Genomic DNA, 17,065 nt, shown 5'->3' with positions numbered 1-17,065 from the left:
CATGCTGTTTAAAGCAGCATTCACCTGTCTCAGCAAGCATCCTACTAAGGCCAAATTGGATTACAATGGGCTCTGCTGTTATCTTTGTTTTCATGTTTTTGTTTAGAAAAGTGAACACTACAGAATATTAAAATCAGAAGTAGGAACCCAAGAGGGTAGCAAGTGCTATGGAACTTTCAATTCATAATTGCTGCACAGATGTTTTTCCAGTCTTAGTGAGAAAAGTTAACGGGCCCCTTAATTTTTTAACCCAAAGGGGACAAAGCAAATTGGTCGAGTGAGGGCCCTTTTACACTATGCTAAAACCGAGAGGAAACAGGTTAAAACTACTGGTGTCAGTCCACACAGGGTCCTCGCCTTTAAGGACCCGGACCTTAACTTAAGGTCCAGATCTTTAGAGGTATTTAATTAATGTGGAATAAACTGGGAAAACCCAATTTACTCTGTATTAATTTGCTTTTACCTGAGACATTGTTTGGATGCCTCAGGTAAAAAGCGAGACAGGCCCTACATTTTGGGCCTGTCTGGAAGGGCCCTACGTTAGTTGGACAAATGACAAAAATAAATGATTCAAGCAGGCCCTTCCTTTTATCCTCTTCAGAATGATTTGCACTGACAGACCCCACCTGGACATGAAAAGCGCCTTAAATGTATATTTAAATGTATAATTATGTATTTTTAATGTATACTCTTAATTTTATTGTAATTTTTAATCTCGATGGATTTTTAAATCTGATGTAAACTGTTTTTTGATGTGTATGTTTATATTGTAAGCTGCCCTGAGTCCCCTGATGGGTGAGAAGGGCGGGGTAGAAGTGATGTAATAAAATAAATAAATTGAGGGAAACAATGGAAGAATTACACATTTCTATTTCAAGAAACATTTTTTTCCTTTTTTGAGAAAAGGTAATGCTTCTGTTAAAAAAAGCTCACTATAACCCATGTATTATATTTGGGTGAAAAACCTGCTGCCCAACTAAACAAGGACATCATGTTTTATCAGTCAAACTGTGTTAAGGGAGTGCTCCTTATGATTGACCAACACTGCTTCCTTGTTTCTCCCACTATTTTAAAGTGACACAGTATTGAAGCTACAGACATAAATCTCCAACTACCCAGAAGCAATATATTAGGAATAAAACTATACTTTATTTGACAATATAGCTTTCCTTTCATTACAAGCTACAATTTTAAGTATTCTTAGCTTCTTTACATATTCTATAGTCCTAAAATAAGTTGAATATGTTTTGAAAACCAAATTGGAGATTTTGCTTTCTCTCAGCTGTTCTTTTAGCACTTTTGAAACTAACTGAGATAATACACCTAATGACGTAGACGTAGTCTATGAAAGCTTATGCTACCAAGATCTTTCCCTCAGTCTCAAAGTACTAAAAAACACTTATGTATACTGATCCAGACACAGTTGCGTGTGTATGGGCAACACACCTCCATAGTGGGAGAACCAAGAATAACACTGACACATGAATGCTTTGGGTATAAAATAGGCCACAACTCGTTTATTGGTTACAGAAACAAGGGTTGGCTGCCATGCATGGGTCCTGGATCATGGATCGAGCTGCCCGCTGCTGCCCAATGCCGTTAACCAAGCTGGAGTGCTACTGGAACCATACCAGGCCAGCGATACCACTGCACCCCAGGAGAGCACCAGATACTCCCCCCTCCTACCAATGGGGGGGGGGAGTAAGCAAGCCAGATCCAGGGTCCATGCCACATGCCACAAAAAGGGGGATGGGAAAAGGAAAAGCAGGCCCAATGCCTGCTTCAGCCCGTAATGCGGACTAAAAAGGGGCTGCTCGGGACAGCCCACAGCAGGCCTGGCCGGGCTGGACCTGCCTCTGCCTGGCCAGGAGTCCAGGCAGTGGGAAAATTTCCTGTTGTGCAGGGGACCCCTGGGAAGGAGAAGCCCCCTGCCAGTGCTATGACGGGTCAGAGGGTGCCCCACACCACAACGCCCATGGCCTGGTAAGTCAGGTGATGCATTTCTGTCTTTAAATTGTAGATTTTCTCTTTGGTTCTGATATCTCATCTGCTGCTGCGCACCATATGTTTTTTGTATGTTTAATTTTTGATGCAAAACTATCATGCCATGAAGAGGGTATATTGAGCTGCTCTTTTGAAGGTCATATGGTGTTTCATTGGTGACCTGTATAACATTAAATACTAGGATCACCAGTCAACTTTTTGACTATAGTAGTTTTGTATTTACTTTTATTGAAGATGATGCATACTAAAATATTCTATGTGCCTGTCTCCACTTTGTTGTATTGTAGCAAAAATCACCACCTGAGGCATTTGGGAGAGAGAAGCGATCTAATTCACAGTCTTACATTGGGCGCCCTATTCAGCTCGACAAGATTTTGCTGTCCAAGGTTAAAGTGCCTCATACATTTGTGATCCATTCATATACACGGCCAACAGTTTGCCAGTACTGTAAGAAGCTACTCAAAGGACTTTTTAGACAGGGTGTACAGTGCAAAGGTAACCCTATTTAAGAATTAGCTTAAACTCCATTAGCTGACTTTTAAGAATATCAACAATAGTTTTTTTAAAAAAAATTAACAGATTTGATTTTTTTTCTTCTGCTATGTGTGGAATGAGATATTGTAATGCAAGACACTGATGATTCAACCTATGGGCATGCTTCTGTATCACATGTGCTTTGGAATCCCCCACTATACATCTTAACCATGCATTCATCTAACACAAACAGCAGCCACAAGAGTTAGAAACTGGAAGCATACTTCTTTATATTCCCTTTTTAAGTAAATGAAAATGCAATATATTTTTTCCACTTTTGTAAATCTATGCAGAGTCATAGAATGCAGGAAATAAGAACTATGTACATTCCACAGACATATTGTAATTGGGAGTATGGCCACCATTGGCAGGAAAGCTGGCCATCAAAGAGAATAATTAAGACCAGGTCCTCATTCCTTACATTCCATTTCTTTATCCAATGTGGATAAGATGAAATATGCCCCCCTACAGCAAAAATGCCTATGCAAGCTCCTAATCCCAAGAACCTTGTTTAGACAATGTTTTGTTTTTTGCTGTTAAATTTAAGCTGTTGCCTTTCTGCAGATGTGTGGGAAACAGCACAGAATTTGGAATGTTGGCTCAGAATGATACATCTGAAAAATACAGCTTTTAGCAATGAACACATTTACAGTGCAAAGATGGAACTGTGTGTATGTGCAGTGCCAGCCATTTTGTATCTGACTTTTTTTGAAGTTTTAATGTCTACCTCAGTTTGATGCTATCTGGATGAGTCTTCACATTGAAATCGAAAACTGTAGTATTATTCTCAAAACTAGGTTCAAGCCATGTTTATTATCCTGACTTTGGGACCAACAGCTAGTTGTGGTTTCCTTGTTCTTATGTAAGAGGTGATATCGCACCTTGTCAGAGGTGTGATATTATGTAAATGAGAAAAAGTTACAGAATTTCTTTTTAATCAGATTGCAGGTTCAACTGTCACAAACGCTGTGCACCTAAAGTGCCAAATAATTGCCTCGGGGAAGTGGCCATTAATGGAGGTAAGTTACATTGAAGATTGTAGCAATCTCTGTTCTAAAATCCTTTTGAAGGAAGAGAAGGTACATAGAAAAGATTGGGATTTATTTTAAAGTCATGTGCCATCAGATTTAAAAGAGAGAGGAAATACATGGTTTAGATCAGTGGTTCCCAAACTTATTTGACCTACCGCCCCCTTTCCAGAAAAAATATTACTCAGTACCCCCTGGAAAGGGGGCGTGGCTTAGAGGGGGTGTGGCTCCTGCTCAAGAGGGCGGGGCTGAGCCTCTCCCCTAGTCCAAGAAGCAGGGCGGGGAGGGGGAGGTGGGCGGGGCCACAAATGGGCGGCCAGGACTGGGATAGGCAGAGTTATGAGCTTTGGGCAGGGCTGAGCTTCTATCCCTGTCCTGTGGTGCCTACCAGGATATGGGGCGAGGCTAGAGGAGGGGGCGGGGCCTCAATACCCGCCCCGTGTTCTAACAAGCACCGCAGGGGAGGTATACAGAGGCTCAGCCCTGTCTCGCGCTCTTGGAAGGAGGCCCCACCCCCTTCCCTAGCTCTGCCCTCTGTGTCCCAACAAGCGCCTCAGGAGAGGTATAGATTCTCAGCCCTGTTTCAGGCTCTTGGGAAGAGGCCCCGCCCCACCCCTAGCCACGCCCTTTAGTCCTATCCTAAAAGGCCTCTCAGGAGAGGTATAGGGGCTCAGCCCTGTCTCGGGCTCTTGGAAGGAGGCCCTGCCTCATTCCCTAGCTCCGCCCTCTGTGTTCCAACAAGAGCCTCAGGAGAGTTATAGTTTCTCAGCCCTGTCTCGGGCTCTAGGGAAGAAGCACCGCCCCTCCCCTGGCCCCACCCCCGTGTCCTAATAGGTGCCATCACCGCCCCCTAGATTGCTCCAGCACCCACTGGGGGGCGGTAGTGCCCACTTTGGGAATCAATGGTGTAGATGTTGCCTACTCAGGCAACCAAGACTTAAACTTTAAAATATTAATTGAGAACGAACTCTCAGTGCCATACTTTAAAATATGAGAAAATATACTTAATGGGTGGAAAACAAGACCATTGGTTTCAAACACGAGGAAGTTATTTTATGTTTCTTTTTGTTATACGTTGGTGGCTGCTTCTTGTGTTTAGACACAGAAAGAGGAACATATGCCTATATCATATAGCAGATAAAAAAGAATTATTTGATAAACATCCCAGCAGGAAATTAGCGATACTCTTTTTAAACATAGAAGAAGCATTTGACAGCTTAAGCTGGGATTTTATGATGGAAGCTCTGCAAGCACATGATAGGAGAGACCAATATATAAAAACAATAAGAACTATATACAAAGATCAATATGCACAGTTAATAATCAATGGAGAGAAAACACAAAGAATCAGAATAAGATGTGGCACCAGGCAAGGTTGTCCACTGTCGCCACTCCTGTTTATTATGTGCATAGAGATGCTTATAAAACAAATAAATGGAAAAAAGGAGATAAAAGGTGTTCGGGCAGCAGGAAAAGAATACAAGATTCGCACCTTCGCCAATGATATTGTTCTGACTCTGGAAAACCCCAATGACTCAAAGAAAGAATTAATCAATATCCTAACAAACTTCTCAGAATTAGCTGGGTTAAAGGTAAATAAAGAGAAAAGTCAATTTTTAACAAAGAATCTCACAGAATCGGAAAAACAAGAACTAAAAGAAAACACAGAATATAATATTGTACAGAAAGCCAAATACCTAGGAATATACATTACAAAGAAAAATTCAGAATTATTCAAAAATAATTATGAAAAGGTGTGGAGAGAGATAAAGAAAGAATTAGCAGAATGGGACAAACAATATCATCTATCAAAATGAAAACACTGCCAAAAATGTTATTTTTGTTTCAAAACATACCAATTATTAACAACGAAAAAATCATCAAAATTTGGCAAAAAGACATCTCAAAATTTATTTGGGCTGGGAAAAAAACCAAGAGTAAAAATGAAAATACTTAATGATGATAAAACAAGTGGCAGCTTATCCCTTCCAAATTTACAACTCTATTTTCATGCATGCTGTTTGGACTGGATTAAAGAATGGGTGACCCTAGAAGACAATGAGCTATTAGATTTAGAAGGTATAAATCTCCCTTTTGGGTGGCATGCATATTTAGATATACAAAAGGCCAAACCAACAGACATATTTAATGATCATTACATATGAAGACCAATTCAAAACACCTGGAACAGATACAAAAAAAGAATATATACAAAGACACCAGAGTGGATGTCCCCACATGAGGCACACTACAAAAGGGAGAACATCTTACAAGGGAAATGGTTAACTTACAGGGAATTGGTCCATACCAATTTGGAAAACTCAGAAATGAAATCCCTAGAAGAACTGAACTGAGGCCTTAAATGTAATTGGCTTTTATATAGACAACTGCGTGAGAAATTTAAAGAACAACTCAAAACCTCAGGTTTCCAGACTGCAAAAACATGGTTTGATGTGGCGATGTTCCAGAAACAAAAAGGATTTATATCTTATATATACAAAAACCTACTGACTTGGCACAAAGAAGAGGAAATAGTAAAGAACTCAATGGTTATATGGGCTCAAAACATCAGCCAAGAGATAAAAATGGCCCAATGGGAAAAAACATGGAATAGAAGAATGAAGTACACGGCATGTCAAAACCTAAAAGAAAACATTTACAAAATGCATTTGCGGTGGTATCTCCCTCCAGAGAGATTGGCGAAGATGTACAATTGCACCGATAAATGCTGGAAATGTGGGAAAGAAAAAGGCACATTTCACCACCTGTGGTGGTCATGCAACAAAGTAAACAGCTATTGGAAACAGATTCATGTACATCTAGAAAAAATATTAAATACAAATTTTAAAATGACACCACAAATGTACCTTTTGAATATGCCTGAAGAAGAATTGGAAAGGAAATATGAATTTTGTTTTACGTGACAGTGGCAGCTCGGATAGTATACACTAGATATTGGAAACCCTCAGAGATACCTCCCTTAGCAGAACTGGAACAATGTATTATAGAGTTGCTGATGATGGACAAAATAATGATGCACTTAAGAGGAGAACCTTTAGAGAACTTTGTTAATGAATGGCAACCAATGATCCAACATTTCAATGTAAAATTAATTTAAAAATGTACATAGAGGAAGCTAATAGACTGAAGGCAGGGAGGAAACAGATATAAATTTGGAACATATAATATTTTATATGTACTATTCAAATAGAAGACGGTGACCCCTTATTGAAAATATATTGTCTGAGAAATGATTATGAAAGACTAATAGATGAAAGTATTGCACTGTATGCAACAAACACTTGCAATGTATGTATATTTGAATGAATGAAAATAAATAAACATTATATATATAAATAAAAAGATAACTGTATACATTTACAAGTTTATACTTGCAAAGCAGCAATGGAAGCATCAGCAACCATGATCCTAACCGCTACAAAGTAGGATGAGGTGTAATAACAGTCCCTGTCATTGTTTATTGACACAATGTGTAATTGTATGCCAGGCCCAAAATTCACAGTGGTTCTTGGGAAATAAATTTGTGAAGGGCTGTTGATTTTAAATGATGCTGGGAATGCACTGGGGACCCCTGGATTCTCTTGTCCTTTGAGACCTCTAAAACACAATTTTTGTGTCCCTGATGAACATATTGTGGAAAACTCAGTAGACAGTTGTTTTTGAAGTTTTCAGTGTTGTCTTTTCAGTGATGGTATCACTGAACTCAACTTGTCGTCTTGCGTGTGTAGAACTAGCCCTTTATGGAAAACCAGTCTCACTCAAACATGTGAATATGAGAAGGAAAAATCATTTTTCTTCTCTTTGGTAGTTGTTATGACTGCCAAAGCCCTACTTTGGGGAAGTGCCTCTCAGGAAACTCACAAGAATTGTTTGTTACACTGAGCATCCATCCAAGGATTACAGCAGTGTTTATTGGAAGTTCATTTCAAAGGAGGGAAAGAAAGATTACTGTCTTATAAATATATAATAAGTAAGCATCATTAGGGAAAGACTTAACAATTTCCTTTTGGCACAAAATGTATATCGGCTGATAGAAATGAAATGAGAAAATTGGCTGTATTCCTCTCCATGTGATGTTATTTCTGGATAAGGAATGGAAGGAAACACTGTGACACATTCAGCCCTAATGTTCTAGATGCACTTCTGATGCTTAGAAAAAACTATTTTAAGAAGGGTGAGGAGAAAGTGTTTTGAAGTCCATATTACAGTATGATATTTGATTACTAAAAATCTGCCAGTTTAAGCCCAGAATTAAGGCCGTATTTTGTTGGCTGAAATTCCACAAGGCCAGGAAATTGGGAGCTAAGGCATAACAGCTGTGCCCTGTGACCAGCAATGAATACAACTACTGATGTAAACAACAAGCGTATACACAGGTCAATTACAGGAGGATTCCTTGAGCGGGCGAGCTGGGGGGGGGGGGTTATTATTCAGACACTTTGTCAGGCTATAATGAATCTGGATGAAGAGGATGCTTTTGATGGATTCTGGCATTTCACTACTCCATCCTCCCCATCTGGATTAGGGTTGAAAAGCAAAGGAAAAGTGTGGGTGGATGGAGGGTTAGTTGTAAGCATGATTTGTGATGTTTCACATTGTTACTGATCACAGCAATTCATTTTCTTTTCTCTCTGCTCTTCTTACATATTACAATTTTGTTCCTGATTTCCTTATATGCAACAAACCACAGTATGCCATTATATCTGAATCATAAAATCATGTTTGCACTTCCATGCCAAAACTGAATTGGAAGCCACCATCAGGCACAAATGGCCCTACCATGGTTTGGGTGTTAGTTGTGAATGTTTAAATAAGTATCACATAAAATGTTAGAAACAAACAATAAAATAGGGTTTGGCAAATTAATAATATTTGTAATACATGATACCTTTGAATGAATAAATCTTTTTTTATTTTTTCATCAACATGCAAGTAAAACACATTGATGAGAAAATAAAAAAGATTTATCATAGTTCCCCAAGCCAGGTTTGAAGACCAGAATGAACATTGTAAAATAAACCAGTAATGAATTGGAAAGTAGCAGAGTTTTTCCATGGTTTATGTAATTAGGTCTTCCAAGCAGATTCTGGAATTTATTTGGAGTGTCTGAAAGCTTTTCAAGGATAGCCCCCATTATTTTGCAATAATCTAAGCATGCCCCCTCAGTGTTATAATATTTTGTTTAAAAAGTTTTTTTAAAGTATATATCCATTTACTTTTTTCTACTCTCTAGCCGATATGCATTCCATATAGAAACTATGGTTTTCCAGTACTGAATAGGTATATCTCATTTAATGCAGTAAATCTTTTCCTGAGTATTATTTCTTTAACAGAAAATTTGGTGTCAGCTGCATAAATAAGATGAAAATAAATAAGATAGGTACCTGAATCTCAAAAAAAGATCAGAAGTTCAACTTCTTATTCAAAAATGCAGATGTGACATGAAACAGTCATGTTGGTTAAACCTTACATAAGTGAACAAAAGCATTTTGAAATTTCTAGAGACCATTTGAATGCTTCTTCTAAAATGCATTCAGGGGTGACTCTCCTTTACAAGCCTCTACTTTTCTTAAAATTTCCATTTAGGTCACCAAATTTTAGAATCTATGCTTTTTTAAAAACACATGTTGGATATAATTACTCATGTAGACTTCTCTGCTCCCTATTTTATCTGTTCTGTTGTTTGGATGAGCTCAGTAAGGGATTTTAGAAGCAGTTGTTGTTTAATGTATCTTTTGTAAGCAGTTACACATAGCTACAATAGGATAGGCTACAGTAGAATCCCATTCTTTACCAGTTCATGCTTTAATACATTGCTTACTGCAGAAACATTACACTGAAAGGTTGTTTTTCAATTGCTTCTTCACAATTCAATCAAGGAGAAAAAGGTGAAGGCTGAGAAGCCACAAAAAGATTTCGTAAAAAGAAGCTTCTTTGTCAGTGACTTTATTAACTGTGGTATGTTTGTCCATTGTAACCTTCTGGTATGTACAAATATGTTAAGAGCTAAAGCAAAATTCTTCACAAGCACATACTATGTTTCCCCTAAAATAAGACCTCCCCAAAAAATAAGACCTAGTAGGGGTTTGGGGGGATTGGTCATAGGCCCGGCTTGCAGGGTGTGGCGCTTTGCCGCCTAAGGCCTGATTTTTTTTTTTGGACCTTGGACAGAAAAGCCCATTTGTATAGGTGCCCATTTCTGTCAGCGGCGGATGGAAACAGAAATGGAGCCATACGAATGGAACAAACAGAAATGGTAATTTCATACAAATGCACAACCCTACCCACAACATACACAAGTCTTGATGTATTTTCAGTTTTGAGTGAACTACTCAGAGATATCTTAGAATGAAAAGATGAACTGCTGAAGTCATACTCTTTCAGCTTAAGAGAAAGGCAAAGGCAAACCTCCTCTAAATAAAATTTTGCCGATAGAATACTCTGATGGGATAATTAAGAGTGAGAGTCAACTTGAAGACTCACAACCACACAGATTGTTGAAACCGAGTATTCTCTCTTATTCAAACCATGACTTTTATCAGTGTTGTAGGAAAGGACTCTCACTATTACACCCCACTATGCTGTTGGAAGAACTGAGGAGTTATTTGCAAATTAAGAACAATCTTTGGTGGATAACAGGCTTATAAGAGACCTGTTAAACGTGCCGTACTGCATTCCTAACATGGTCCTGTTACTAGAAACGGGTGAATGCCCACTAAGCACAAAGGCCTGGAATCTGAAAATGAATCTATGGCTGAAAACAATTGTATTCAAATTGGGAACAGGCTTATCACATTTTATCCCATCGGAAACCACTCAACCCCTTTTGGGCAAGGAGGGCCAAACGGAAAGTGACCTCAATTGGTCTATCAGCGTCCCTTTTGCTGCATCTTGGTTTCAAAATGGTACAGGAATCATTGAAGCAACGGATGAGGGACATTGACGTGGGAGAGCTCAGAGCCCACTCAGATTCATCATGTTCCCTTAGATCCTTGAACTTACCATACACTGAGCCATTCAAGTTATGTGAATATCCTAACAGTCTCACAGTATCTAATTACCGTAGACTCTTCACAAAAGTGAGACTAAATGTATTTCCATCAGAGCTGCTAAATGGCAGACTATCTGGCATCCCCTGCTCCCAAAGATTATGCCTGTGCAGTGGAAATGAAATAGAATCATTAGAACACATCTTGTTACAATGTCTCTATTACTCAGCCCAAGGTGGCCAATTCTTACACCCAATTCTGACCCAATTGTCCAACCATTCCCTACAAGAGAGGGTCAGACATCTTTTGGAAGACAAGCACCACGGGGTGACCTTCATGGTGGCAAAGTGCAGTGGCAGCAAGACTGAGAAAGAGCCTAGTTTCTGATCAGGGTATTACCTGTGACTGTGTAGTATGTGTCTGCATTGTTTATTTACCCAGTTATGAGGGATTTGTAAATTCCTGTATGCTATTTATTCAACAGCTGTGGGTCTATGGACCGTAATAAAGTTTTACTATTTGGAAATTGACAGAATGGCTTCAGAGAAGAGGAACAGAGATGAAAATTGCAACATAGTTGCTTCTTTAAAATTGCATTTCACTCAAAGAACTAAACTTGGCTTTATGTCAAAGTGAATATTGGATCGGTTTCTCAGACTTTCAAAATTATTTAATTTTAACATTTTTTAGATCTGCTTAGCCCTGGTGCAGAGTCTGATGTGGTTATGGAAGAGGGAAGTGATGATAATGACAGTGAAAGAAACAGTGGGCTATTAGATGAAATGGAAGAGTCTATGGCCCACGATGCAGAGATGTCTATCATGAGCCAGAATGACAATGGAGAAATGCAAGATGGTGATCTGGATCATGATGAGAGTAACAGAATGATTAGGTGAGTTTTAGCTTACTGAGTATATGGGTGGTCCCTTCAATTTCAACCTCAGAAGAACACTGTGAAGTAGGAAACATTTGTTTCCTAGATGAACAATTGGTTTCCGGACACTCAGGAATTAAATTTTGAAGAATAATACAGTGATGAGAATTCTGCAATTTTTTCCCAGTCGTTCAATATCCAGAATTGTTTCAGGAAATTATTCTGCAAAGAAGTAGATTTTATTTTTGTGAAAATTTGGGCTTTTGCACAAAAAACACTGTTTCCAGATATCTATGTGTTTTCTACATGAAATTCATCTATCTTGCACAACAAAAATCGTGCATAAAATACTCTTGTAGAAAATTTGATCAGTTTTAAACAAACAAGCAAAAGCCAACCACATGTTGTGGTTTACAATTTTGACAGTTCTTTCATACTTACAATCTTAAAAATGCACAACATAAGGAAAATAGGATAGCAATGGGGGAAGGAGTTAAGTGCAGTAGATGCTGGCTGCTGTTCTTTCTCTTCAAGGCTACAGCAGTGGCAATTGAGATAGCTGGAGGATCTTTCTTCAGCTGCTGAGATTAAGCACAATGAAGCTGTGTGTGTCTCTTCTTCTCTGTCTTACTGACGCCATATCAGTGGCAATTGTGATGGAGGAAGGCCCTATTTTCAGCTGCTGGGTATTTGCATAATGGAGCTATCCTTAACTGTTCTCTCTTTATAAAAGCAATAGCACTGACAGCTGGGATGGAGGGGGGGCTTTTTTTGGCAGCTGGGCTTAGACATAATGGAAGTTGTGCAATTTTTTAGCAAGGTGAATCGTAGAATAATAGAGTTGGAAGAGACCACTTGGACCATCTAGTACAACCGCCTGCCACTTTACAGGGAAAGGAGAATTGGGCCGTGTTGACACTTACTGGATTAATCTGGGTTAAATCACTCTATATATGCCCTGATGAAGCATTGGGATCATTGCCACGGTTGCGTCACCACCAGTGACATCACATTCCTGGTCATGTGGTTGGGTGCTCTGGTATGATGTCACCAGAGAGCTGCTTGCTGGTGGTGAGACAGAGATGTTTCCATTGATAGCGTGGACAAGGGATCGGGCCAATTCAGCTACCCACACCTCTGAAGCTCAGGGGTAAATCCCATTTTCCTTTGACCCGCATTCATGGCTGGGAGCTGCAATTCTGCAAATGCAACAGCTCAGTGGTGAGTCCACTTTATTTTGGATCTCCCCCTTACACTGCCACTGGACATGGTGAGCTGGATGGAGGGAAGGAGGCATTCCACCCATAAAAGAAAACCTTGGCGTACAATCCATACACCGCTAATATGTCTATGGAAGGATTTGTTTTGAATGTTTGTTAAAATAATCTCTTGCTTCCCTTTATTGTTTTCTTAAAAGCCCTTCAACAAGTAACAACATCCCATTAATGAGAGTGGTACAATCTGTCAAACACACAAAAAGGAGAAGCAGTGCAGTAATGAAAGAGGGATGGGTGGTTCACTACACAAGCAAAGACACTCTGGTAAGAAAGAGGCTGAGCAAAGAAGTAAATTTCACTGGTAGTGTGTTTCTAGGAGCTGCTATTGCTCTCTCTTTCTCTTGATTTTTTAAGGAATGTTTTAATTTACAAACAGTTGCAGAAGTCTTCAAGCACAAAGGCTGGGGGTTGCTTACACAATGTTGAGTAGATCTACAAATCTGAGTAACCTGATGAGGAGAAGTGATTTTTTAATGTAAAAGGCACTAATATCTGCTTGCTCTTTCTAACTCTAACATTGAAATATTCAACAAGCACAGTTTGAATTCAGTTTTTTTTTTTAAAAAAAAAACCTACTTCCCTTGTCAAAAAAATTGAAAATATAGGGAGAAATTCAGATGTACATTAGGCATATCACAGAATATGAAGTGAAAAAGTTCTATAAAACCCAATGAAAATGTATCCATAATGGTATCAGAGATGTTCGGAACAGCTTTATTGTATCATTTTTCTTATATTAGAATTAGGAAAATGCACTAGGAAAATGATTTTAATGTGATACATATAGAATGTGTACAAATGTACAAGTCTTATAAAGTAAGGTGTAGTGAAGTGAGCCCCGGTGGCGAAGTGCGTTAAAGCACTGAGCTGGAGACTGAAAGGTCCCAGGTTCAAACCCCGGGAGCGGCGTGAGCGGCCACTGTTAGCTCCAGCTCCTGCCAACCTAGCAGTTCAAAAACATGCCAATGTGAGTAGATCAATAGGTACCGCTCTGGCGGGAAGGTAACAGCGCTCCATGCAGTCATGCCGGCCACATGACCTTGGAGGTGTCTACGGACAACGCCGGCTCTTCGGCTTAGCAATGGAGATGAGCACCAACCCCCAGAGTCAGACATGACTGGACTTAACGTTAAGGGAAACCTTTACCTTTTTAGTGAAGTGATATTGACTATTCTTAATATCTGTTGAATAAGGAGTATAATTCAGCATGTATTATAAATTGAGCTCTCTTCTGTTGTCACATGTAATGAATAGTTGTCTGAAGAGAGCAACTTCTTCTGTTTAAAGAGTCTCTCCATGTTATGTTAAAATCTGATTTTTTTCATGATCCTTGATCATGTGGAGAACTTCTATGTTAAACAGAGATTCCTCCTTTTCAGACTCTCTCTTTACGCATAGCCTCTATTGGGAGGGAGGGGGCAGAAGCAAAGCTAGCACACTCTGTTCCTCATACATTTAGATTTACCCATTTTGAAATACCCAAATAAAGCATTGAATAAAGAAGATTCAATAAATTATATAATCCTGTGATATTTTGGGTTATGATGGTGGGGCAAATAGTATATAAAAATATCTCTATTAAGTGTAATACATTCAGGCACTTACTGGATATCCTGATACAGAGAGTGGGATTTTTGTTCTAAATACACACCAAGTTCATCTAGTACCTGAAATACCTTCTTGCCATCTGATATTCACTAGCTTGTCACACAAGGCAACTATTCTGAGACCCCATTAATTCCTACACCACACGCAGCTACCTGAGAATATTTTAATGTTTCTTGGTCACTTAAGAGATGCCATAGGGCACAGGATGTGTGAGAAAAGGTCTTCTGACATTACCTTGGCATCATACGGGGACAATTTCATCCTGGATCTTCCCAGTGTTCCTTACTCTCTCCATTGGTGTGGAATTTGCATGACCCTGTCCACTGCCTCTCCCTTAACCCCTTCCTATACATACAACAGAGGAATTGATCAGCAACTGAACATACTAGAGAGCAAACTTGCTCAACATAACAAAATTTAAGTATTGATGGAATTTCTTGGGTTTAACCTGGCATTATGTGAGTTGTAGCTCACCCAAACCTTATTCATTTTGTACAATTAAAATATTGACTTTTTCAAATAACCCGGGAAATGGCGGATGCCCAAGCTAGCAGATGATAAAAATATGTTGATTTTTGGAAAGCTTAAAGTATGAAACACTTGTGGATTTCAAATCAGTTATTGTTCTTTATCATTAATTTCAGTTTTCATCAGATTACATGGTCTTGTTTCATTTTATTTCATTTGATGTCTCATAAAATGCTGTTACAGTGGATTACATTGTTTTTTATTTCAATGCAGAGGAAACGGCATTATTGGAGATTGGACAGCAAATGTATTACACTTTTTCAGAATGATACTGGAAGCAAATACTACAAGGTAAAATAGCTTAGGTTTTACTTTTATGAATATTTTGATATATACAATAACTGAAATATTCTGACAGTTTACCTTAACAAATATGGATAGGTTCTGCATCACACCCACCACTTTTTTATATTTGATTGTCTTGGAATTGAGTCAAGTTGTTGTTTTAATAAATTGGAAAATGATGATGATGATATTTTATTGGTTACCTGCCTCTCTTCATGGCTTGTGATAGGGCATAGTTTGGCTTGTTCTTGAGTCAGATTCACTTAACATCCCTGCCCTCCTCACAAACACACCATGAACCCCAAAAGCTCTCCTCATGACAAAACTATATTAGTTCCTGAACAGACCTAAACTGCCTTGTGGTCCAATATAATTTTATCAAAAATGTGGTAAAACAGACATCCAAAATTATCCATATGGCTTCTTCTGCTAGCCAGGAAATCCATTTTGCTATTTAAATTAAGCTCCTAATCAATGGCATGGTTCCTGCCAGGGTCCAAGGGAAACCAAGAATTTGAGAGGGAACACAAATGTTGTCATTATATACAGATATTACTGAAGATGTCCTATAGCAAGCTCAAAGGCAGAGGTGGAGGTTTATGTAGGTCGTAGCACCCATATTGTTCTCTGCTTGGGTCAAATGTTTAGATACAGAATATAATAATGAAAATAATAAAATAAGAAGCTTAAATATTTTTTGCACATGGAAATAATGGCAATTATTCTTCTTCTCAGGAAATTCCATTGTCTGAAATTTTATCCCTGGAACCTGCAAAAACCTTCGATTTATTACCACAGGAAGCAAATCACCACTGCTTTGAAATAACCACAGCAAATGTAGTCTACTATGTTGGGGAAAATGTGGAAAACCCGCCAAGTGTTTCATCTAACAACGGTATTTTGGCAAGTGGTTGTGGCCTGGATGTAGCAAGATCGTGGGAAATGGCCATCCAGCATGCTCTCATGCCTGTTATCCCCAAAGGTGCATCCACTGGTTCAGGACCAAACTTGCACAGTATGTTCACTTTTCCTATTTTAGAATAAACTGGTGTAGAAGGTCTCAAAATAACCTGTTGGTGTGGTCCATGGAGGTGGCTTGCAGAAAGACTGTACAGCAGTTGAAAACATCTGTTAAGCGTTGTCCCTCTATTCTAGCAGTGAAGATATGACAGTCTAGGTGGTTAAAATAGTATTCTATGCAAAACAATAAGGTGCATTTGAAATGTTTTGTCAGTCTGTATTCTTCATATTGACATTGGTGAATGTTGAAATAAATAGGTTAATAACTCTTTACTGGTATATATTGTTTGCTTTAGAAAAGGGGGTGTACAAAGGACATCCTACAAGGTATATGTGATCCACCAAGACCATCTTTGTGCTCTCAAGGACAGTCACCCCCCCCCCCCCACACACACACACCTTTTGAAAACCATTTTTGACTGAAATACAAAAGGACAAGGGATAGCCATTTTAGGTTTAGCAGGGGCTTTTGCTAAAACAGGAAATGAGCAGAAGGTGAATTTTAGCCACAGTTACCAAAACAAACAAAACAAATCAAATCAAATCAAATTGGTGAGAGGTTAATGTGACCCCTAGCCTCCCACAGCCTTTTGTACTAGTGTATTTTCTTATGTTTAGTAAAGCACTCTGGGCTTTAAGGAAAGTTTGTTATAGGAACCTAGGCAATAAATCTGGGATTGGATAGGTTGTTACGCTTTATTCAGTAAACTTCAGTATACTTTATATATAACCTATATCTGCTGTTATGGACATTATTGTAAATGGCACTCAAGGTAGGATTTTAGTTGTAATGTTGGAATATTATTCTTAACTTACTGTATTTATAACTAATGCATGGAGTTGGTTAAGGAAAAGGTGAAGAACTCTATAAAAGACCTTCATCATTGAACTACATTA

The 17,065-nt window shown here is 38.8% G+C and overlaps 1 protein-coding gene across 3 annotated transcripts in view; it reads left to right on the top strand.

The window, feature by feature from the left end:
* prkd1 (protein kinase D1) overlaps positions 1-17,065 on the top strand; it is a 150,373-nt gene that overhangs the window by 110,955 nt on the left and 22,353 nt on the right. For all 3 annotated transcript variants that reach the window (XM_008102943.3, XM_008102936.3, XM_062968232.1), the window contains exons 7-12: positions 2,292-2,499; positions 3,480-3,557; positions 11,267-11,468; positions 12,868-12,991; positions 15,077-15,154; positions 15,884-16,163. In XM_008102943.3, coding sequence (XP_008101150.1) covers positions 2,292-2,499; positions 3,480-3,557; positions 11,267-11,468; positions 12,868-12,991; positions 15,077-15,154; positions 15,884-16,163 — 970 coding nt within the window. The remainder of the gene's footprint in view (positions 1-2,291; positions 2,500-3,479; positions 3,558-11,266; positions 11,469-12,867; positions 12,992-15,076; positions 15,155-15,883; positions 16,164-17,065) is intronic.

This window comes from Anolis carolinensis, chromosome 1 (assembly GCF_035594765.1).
Source record: "Anolis carolinensis isolate JA03-04 chromosome 1, rAnoCar3.1.pri, whole genome shotgun sequence".
Classification (NCBI taxonomy): domain Eukaryota; kingdom Metazoa; phylum Chordata; class Lepidosauria; order Squamata; family Dactyloidae; genus Anolis; species Anolis carolinensis.
Note: the sequence above shows the minus strand (reverse complement) of the source record. Positions and strands in the feature narration are given on the sequence as shown.